Source organism: Papaver somniferum, chromosome 9 (assembly GCF_003573695.1).
Source record: "Papaver somniferum cultivar HN1 chromosome 9, ASM357369v1, whole genome shotgun sequence".
Classification (NCBI taxonomy): Eukaryota; Viridiplantae; Streptophyta; class Magnoliopsida; order Ranunculales; family Papaveraceae; genus Papaver; species Papaver somniferum.
In genome coordinates, this window is record NC_039366.1 from 91,423,563 (window position 1) to 91,431,450 (window position 7,888).

Consider the following 7,888-nt stretch of genomic DNA (forward strand, 5'->3'; position numbering starts at 1 on the left):
AAGGAGTTTTCTTTTCCAGTGCAGTGGCAAAGGACCGACGAATGGAAATCTGTATTATTGAATAAAGGACCGAAAAATAGAAATCTATATTATTGAATATGGAAGTAGAAGTATAGATAGTGCACAATCTGGTACAGTTGAAGAATAACTCATGGAGTTAGGGCAAAAAGTTTAAGAAAGACAGAATCATGAAGTTTGGGATTTTGCGGTCAAAGGTGGTGAAAGTGGTGACAGTATTGGTCCTATGTAACGCCAAGGGTGGCGAAAGTGGTGACAGTATTGGTACTATGTAACGCCCATAGGATCGTCTGGTAATTACTTAGCTTGTTCTACGGATATTGTAAACCAGACAAGTTCTATTAATAAATAAGTATCTTTCTGTCAAAAAAAAAATGGATAATGAAAAGGTTCAGTTCAGGGGCAAGTAGTCAAACTGACAGCAACTGAAAAAAGAAATCTCAGGTTCAGCCTGCATTTCCAACGAAGAAGCCCTTTTGCAGTTATCCTCGAGGTTCTATGACTTCTGTAATAAAGCATAATGAGAAGAAAAAAAATTACTACGAAATATAAAATATCAAAAGAGGTGGACAAACTCAAAATGAACAATTGGTAGAGTACTACTCGTTCGCCCAACTTTACGAACAGTCGGGATGTTAGGAACTAAATAGGTCCCCGCCCCAACAATCACACGTTAACCGAGTGTGTCAACAGAATTAAACAGGATATGATTAATAACGAGAAGTGACTGCTAACATTTTACCTGTGTTGGAAGATAAAGCTTGAATTCTGGTGGGAGCTCCTCCTCTGAATAAAGGCGGTCGGAAAAATATATCCTTCTTAGACGGCAATTAGCGTGAACTTGCACTCGGAGTGTCTCGACATAGTTAGTTCCATAAGCTCTTCTCGTAAAATCGGCAAGATTCAACTGGATCTGATTCCATCCCTCATCCAACCTCAACGGCATGGTGCAGATAAAAGGTTTAACGCGGGTTGACGCCTACAAAAGGAAACAAACTATAAAGGTCAGAAAGAGAAAGGACAAAGTCTCAACATTAGCAAGTAAGAATATCTATTTTCTAATTTTGTTTCAGTTTTCTCTCTTGAGAAAGTATTCATCAAAGTTTCGTTAATGTTCGTGAACACCATGAGGGCCACAGCTTAGTCAATATCCATGTGCAGTATCCATGTGCATATGGATGACAAATTTATGTTCCGCAGAAAATATAAGTAGTTTACATTCTTACAATCATGCTTGAAAGTGAAGTCTCAGAAATCCTCAAAATAGAGGAAAGCTATGACTATCAAACTTGTGTACGAATAACACGTATAGATGTGAGAGTCGGTCACCAAAAGTCTCATCTGTCGTAACAATTGAAACTCAGAAAACCAATGCCCATATAAAATTGGCATGATGTAAGAACTGCGAGAGGGTTTATAAACAGGATGATTTTCTCTCCTGACTCCTGTTTTAGACGTTATATTTATCTATCTGTGTTTGAAGGTAAAAACAGGGCAATATCATGATATAGGGTTGCAAAGATTACTAAAAATGGTGCCAAAATAATGTAACTGGGAAGCTACAAGAAGAGGCTCAAAGAGCACTAAATGGACATACCGGGTCTAAAAGCATAAGATCCTGTGAGTTTTTAGTTTCCTTTAGGTAAATCATTGAAGTACTCAGTCACACTTAATAAAAAGGTAAAAGTTTATCTGTGATCTCTTAAAACCCCTCAAACCAAAGTCTCACGAATTTTAAGTGTCATCATAACTGTAAGTTTCAGTCCACCTAAAAAGGTCTGTCATATCCCTTGTTTATCCAAACAAAGTTCATCATGTCTCTAGGCGAAAAAAATTGTACCCCTGGTGTAATAAAAATATTATATCCCTCGAAGAAAAAAATCAACATAGAATCATAGATATAATAGTACCCGAAAGGCTGCAGAAGTATTGAACTATGATTAGACTTACAGACTTGAAAATTAGAAGCTCTGAAGCGTCTCCTGACATTCTTGTCATCCAGCACTTGAATCTCAAATGTGAAATATTTCTTCGAATTCTTCACAATAATCACCAAGAACGGAAGCTTTATACCAACTGTTGCAGCAGGATCTGCAGGGCACGTAATGTAAGTCGATTGTACATTCGACCCAACAATCTCAAGGACATTAGACTGGATGTCCTCATCTTGTATTCTTTTAATCTGACCATTCACAACTGCAGGTAACCAAAAATAAGAGTTATCGATAGTTCATAACTTATTTAGCAGTTTGTCCCGCATCAAAGGTACTAAAAAGCATAATCAAAATAATGGGTTCAGCAGTGCTGTCATTGCAACTGTGTAATCTTTAAAGTGAACATAACAGTAGCGAGTAACGACTTTAGCTTAAATCTGCCAGTCAAGTGATCGTTGTATCAGTCAGCTACTTATTATGCAGTAAACAAAGGTGCAGAGGAATAGGAATAAACAACTGACACCTGTTCTTCCATACATGCATACAATAGTAAAAATCTATAACCATGAGGCATGATATAGCATGAGGAACACACATATAATGGTTGACAGCGCCTCTAATTTAAACAGGTAAATAAGATTATATGCTTTCAGATCCCACTGATCAAAAAGTCGAAACGGTATGCTCACACCTAAACATGAGACAGGAGAACTTAAAAGTTTCACACGATTGAAATAGCAATAACGGAAAAGAATTTCATTGTGAGCATAACTAATAGGTAAACATGGATATTTTGGCTGATAATTAGCACGAGGAAGAGATGCCAAAAAAATCAAAAAAAAAATGATAAATAAAAGCTTCTAAAGATATTAACTGGCTCCACATCAACTTAGTTATCAGATTTTCTAACCAGGGGAACAAATGAAGTTGGTTTCTAAACACCAAGGATACCAAGATGCATCCACTTATTTCCATACAATAACCAGTAATTTGAGACGAAACTAGCTAATTACCATTAATTAATATCTTCAAAAGAATAAATTTTCCAATACAAATACGTTAATAAAAAATTCAATCTTGTAGGTACCAATAGAAGTTTGTTAATGCAGGGAGAAACAAATAATCACACCATCATTTCCATGGAAAATTAAAACAAAGTTAAAGTTTGGCAGGAGTGACTCACCTTCTTTATCCCAAATCTGCAGAGGTTTACTCCTAAAAACAAGAAAAACAACACCAGAATAGTCACAAACTTGTAGAAACTGTAACACAGATACGGAAACGACGATGAGAGAAAGTTTTAGAAGTACCCAAGGCTGTACAGAATAGATAGAAATCCTGATTGAAAAGTGTTCTTAAACATCGTCCTGTATATTTCAAATCCAAGTGTAAGAAGTTGATAAAACCAGCTCTATGATAAATAATCAAAAAATTGATTCTTATAAGCGAAAAAAATTAAGCTCTAATTAGTTACCTTCAACTTCTAATCCTTTCTGAACCTATTTAGATTCGCCCAATTTGATAATCAAAGAGTTTCTTGCAGAAAGTTTGAGAAACGAACCCTAATTTAGGATTTTGTCTAGAGGAGGAGACATGCCATACCCCTAAAACGGTCTGCAAAGCTAGTATGTATCGGGAAGAGTCGAGGGGGGGCGTATGACTCGTATTGCGCTTTACCGCTTACCTATGTTTTCCAACTCATCTGACTCATTGCATCTTTCCAACTCATCTGAATCTGACTCGGGTCAAATTTGGTGCAACTCAACACATACAATATCCGACTCTTGTACAAAAAAAAAAAAATCTGGCTGGGGCCGAGTTGGCTATAAGTTGTGCTTTTGCGCAAGTTATACACTGGAGTAGGGGTTCATTATACAACAGAAGCAAGACCTTTGCTAGTAGCTAAAAGCCAACTGTAGTTAAGAAAATAATGCAATGGGAGGTTGCAAACCCTTTTCAACCCAAGTAGAGTGAATCACAAAATTTATATCCACCAAAAAAAAAAAAAAAACTCCATATAGAGAAAAAAACAAATTTGGAGTAATAAACTCGACTTCATATAGAGAAAGATCTGAGAATCAGTTAAAATTTGCACTAGACCAGAAATAAAAATGCCTCTCCGGACCAAAACTACAAAAAGCAAATGACTAATATCTTAATTATATGTAGCTACAAATTTCGGTTAATTCCCACTCCCCACGAGATGGTCTTTTTTATCTTCAACTAATATCTAATTCAACCTTTGTGCAGCTTCCTTTGCTAAGACTCTTTCCTTAGCCTTGGTCTTTGCTTGTGACTTGGAACCCATAATACCACCACCCCACTTCTTTCGGTGTTCGTCGAACTTATCATTGAAGTTAGCCTGGACAAAGCAAACACGAAATGCAAGTTCAGATAGGAGTAATTTTATATTCGAAATAGATGGAAAGCTAAGTTACAATTTCCTCACCTTAATTGCCTCTACAATCTTGCTAAAGTCCATCTTGTCCTCGTTCTTAACTGATGTTAGGCACAGTGCGCTGGCAGTTTTCTTATGGACAATCTATTTAAGATTAAGTGGAATTAGTTGAACTGCTAAACATTTTCAAATTCAGAATGACTGGAGAAAAAAAAAATCTTCAGTTGAAAATAAATCAACTTTTAAATTCTGGAGAGTAGAAGAGAAACCAACCGCTCCAAGACGAGCCTTGCCCTTCACAATAGCATATGGGATTTCCATCTTTCGGCACAAAGCAGGTAACCAGACAACAAGCTCGATGGGATCCACATCATGTGCAATAACCACCAACTGGGCCTTGTTCTGCGTGTATAGGAAGATAAGAAAGATATTAACACAAGTAACATGGAGGGTAGGATAAGAATGCTAATTTGCACATCCAATGACGAAATAACCAAATATCCAAACAGTAGAGAGAAACCAGCCATTAATAACAATCAATAACGGGATAATCTATTTATTTAATTTCCAAAAAACATTCAGGAAGATGCAACATGCCAAAAGCAATTCAATTTCCCCAGTTTCCTAGCTTCATTAGACTTGGACCCAAAATAAAACATATCTGTTATCATCCCTCAAAAAAACAACAAAAGAAAAAACTTTATATGGGGGCCCACACGGTTCAAATCTCTGTCTAAGCAGCAGAACATGGCTGCTAAACACATGCTTATTTGCGCCATAAAGCTCTATTGAAAGCTAGTGGGCTCTGGGGAGTTTGACCCTCTTCTTTTTTCTTCTTTTTTTTTGGATAATCTAAGAATTAGGCTACGGACTCCAGTTTGAACAATTTTTTTATTTTTTTTTTGTTCCATCGCAACAGATTAGAATATGCAAAATAAAAATATACCAGAAGACAGGTAACAATGGTGCAAAGTAAAATGCATCATGCTGTTTAATACTGGTTCACAATTTGATTTATGCTTCTAAATACATGAACTTCTCTATTTTAAAATTTGAAGAGAGTTCAACTATTCAGATTCCAAGAAGCAACAAAATATGACAATACCAAACCCAAAAAAAGAGAGCACAGAAAAGGAATTAAAGAAGAAGGGGCTTCAGTATTGTTATATGGACTTTTTATATCATGTAGATCAAGCAATGTAGGCATTATCACTTTCAATCATCATCAGCCCCAAAGATAAATTTACTAATTAGATAAATCGGGCAAGATCATTGACATAGCAATGATACAAACGTAAAACAATTAAAGAAGAAGAGGCTTCAGCATTGTTATATGGACTTTTTATATCATGTAGATCAAGCAATGTAGGCATTATCACTTTCAATCATCATCAGCCTCTTCCTTTTAGACAAATTTACTAATCAAATAAATCGAGTAAGATCGTTGACATAGCAATAGTACAAACACAGCACAACCAAAGAAAAACAATTAAAGAAGAAGAGGTTTCAGTATTGTTATATGGACTTTTTATATCATGCAGATCAAGCAATGTAGGCATTATCACTTTCAATCATCATCAACCTCTTCCCTTTATCCAATTAGACAAATTTACTAATCAGATAAATCGAGCAAGATCATTGACAATGACACAAAAATAAAACAATCAAAGAAGAACAACCAGCAGATGTTTTAGGTTTTTTTGTATCACTAATCAAGTCTGGTTGTTCTTCTTTGATCATGTGATCAAGCAATCTACTAGCGAGGCTGAGAAATAATGTTCCATTCAAAGTAGACATTTAAGGCTTCAATTTTAACCAACGTATAATAGGGACTAAAGGTGTACCTGCTCAATGAGGTAGGTAATGTGGTTAAGCCCATATTTCACAACAATCGGCTTCTTTGCCTCGACAGTCTTTCCTTCTGATTCAGCCTGTGCTCTTTTCAATAGTCTTTCCTTCTTAGCAGCCTTATCCTCTGGACGGTACTTGAGCAACATTTTGAATAGGTTTGTAGCTGAAAAACCACTGGTTCAAGGTAAGAAAAACGGCCATATAATGACAATAATAGTAAAAGTAATACAGATCCGAAAACCAACACATATACCAATGTTTTTGTCTAGGGTTTTAGTGAACTGGTTCAAAGCAGGTGGAACCTTCAAACGTTGCTTGAGTATCCTCCTCTGACGCTGAATGCGGACAACTTTTGGCCATTTCACGAACCTATGCAAATCCTTTTTTGGAGGCAACGCACCACCAATGCCAAACTGTTTTGGACGCTTTTCAAAACAAGGATTCACAACCTTATCCTGCAAGATGAAAATTCCACCTTCAGCAAAGAAAGCTACAGTATAGTAATAGCTTCTTTGGTAAAACGTGCACAAGAGTATAAAACTTACAGTCTTATTCTTCACCGCCACTGGTGCCTTCACCCCTCTTTTGGGAGCCTGCCAAAATAGTAAATTACACAAAACAAGGTCAAACTAGCTGCAGAACATTCATTCACAGCTAACTAAAACTAACAGAAAAACATTGTTCCCTAGATATCCAAGATGATATTACATTTCGAAACACCCGTAGTCATAGAAACTGCACATACTGTGGGCTCAACAGAGCATAAGGTGTTAAAGTTATCTGTTTGTCATGGTACTTAACCATTGACATGTTGCATAATTCTAAAAACCGCAATCAATTTTAGACCAAAGTATAGACTGTTCCAGTCTCATGCAACCATTAACTTCCCTCATCCATTGTCATATTAACATTCTAGTGGCCAACACAAACAATAACCAATTCCATCAAGAAATATATCAATCGCAAATCTACACTGAAAGCACTATTTTGTTCTAAAACTAATTTGAAAACAGATACTGAGTCCGAGTTTCGAGTATACAACCCCAAAATAACCAAACAAAAGCTTCGGATTAGATCGACGTTTATACACAAGAAAAAAAAACTGGTATGTGAAATAATCAAGCCTCGGATTATAGAATCTTTTTTTTTTAACGAGATTATAAAATCTTCCCTAAATCAAAAAAAATCATTTCAAGAAAACAGGATCTCCTTACCATGTCGCGTGTTGATGAAAGAAATCCCTCCTGATTCGCGAAGAGAAATGGGGTTAAGGGAAGAAACTAGGGTTTATTAAGAGTGTCCCGGCTGAATTTTTTAGTGAGACATTCCAGAGATTCTTATATATACTCTAGGGTTTCCAGTTTTCTGGAGTAACTTAAGAGATAATAGCCAAGTTGGTCCTCCAGAATTTTATTTATTTCATATCAATCCTCTTGACCGTAGTTGACATTAACGACCTGCCCGAAAACTGAGCAAGTTTGACATATGATATGTTTTCTGATTGGCTAGAACTGAGCAAGTTGCGAAATGATTATATTTAAGGCTTAATTGGGGGCCCTGAAAAATAATTGGGGGTCTCAACAAATTTATACCCACAGCAGTAAAATTAAGGGGTTCCAAAATTATGGTGAAAGTACCATTTTACCCTTCTCACAAAAATAACCCTAAAATCCTATTAAGACTTAAG

At 36.2% G+C, this 7,888-nt stretch overlaps 2 protein-coding genes and 4 non-coding genes across 6 annotated transcripts; all 6 read right to left on the bottom strand.

Annotated features, from left to right (window-relative positions):
- Positions 1-286: 286 nt before the first annotated feature.
- Positions 287-3,601, bottom strand: LOC113308462 (cilia- and flagella-associated protein 20-like). The gene is made up of 6 exons (XM_026556929.1): positions 3,427-3,601; positions 3,263-3,319; positions 3,136-3,167; positions 1,973-2,214; positions 761-997; positions 287-523 (listed from the first exon to the last, which is right to left on the bottom strand). Exons 2-6 carry the CDS (start codon positions 3,313-3,315, stop codon positions 515-517), a joined length of 573 nt encoding a protein of 190 aa, XP_026412714.1. The 5' UTR covers positions 3,316-3,319; positions 3,427-3,601; the 3' UTR covers positions 287-514.
- A 369-nt stretch (positions 3,602-3,970) lies between these two features.
- On the bottom strand, positions 3,971-7,571 carry LOC113313643 (60S ribosomal protein L7a-1-like). Its single transcript, XM_026562435.1, has 7 exons — positions 7,416-7,571; positions 6,747-6,794; positions 6,455-6,656; positions 6,195-6,364; positions 4,624-4,752; positions 4,402-4,494; positions 3,971-4,314 (listed from the first exon to the last, which is right to left on the bottom strand). Exons 1-7 carry the CDS (start codon positions 7,416-7,418, stop codon positions 4,183-4,185), a joined length of 777 nt encoding a protein of 258 aa, XP_026418220.1. The 5' UTR covers positions 7,419-7,571; the 3' UTR covers positions 3,971-4,182.
- LOC113314670 lies at positions 5,289-5,440 on the bottom strand. Its single transcript, XR_003342547.1, has one exon. It is a non-coding gene; the product is annotated as a small nucleolar RNA snoR137 (small nucleolar RNA).
- LOC113314615 lies at positions 5,498-5,584 on the bottom strand. The gene has a single exon (XR_003342494.1). It is a non-coding gene; the product is annotated as a small nucleolar RNA SNORD34 (small nucleolar RNA).
- LOC113314613 lies at positions 5,664-5,750 on the bottom strand. The gene has a single exon (XR_003342491.1). It is a non-coding gene; the product is annotated as a small nucleolar RNA SNORD34 (small nucleolar RNA).
- On the bottom strand, positions 5,850-5,936 carry LOC113314614. Its single transcript, XR_003342493.1, has one exon. It is a non-coding gene; the product is annotated as a small nucleolar RNA SNORD34 (small nucleolar RNA).
- Positions 7,572-7,888: the final 317 nt, after the last annotated feature.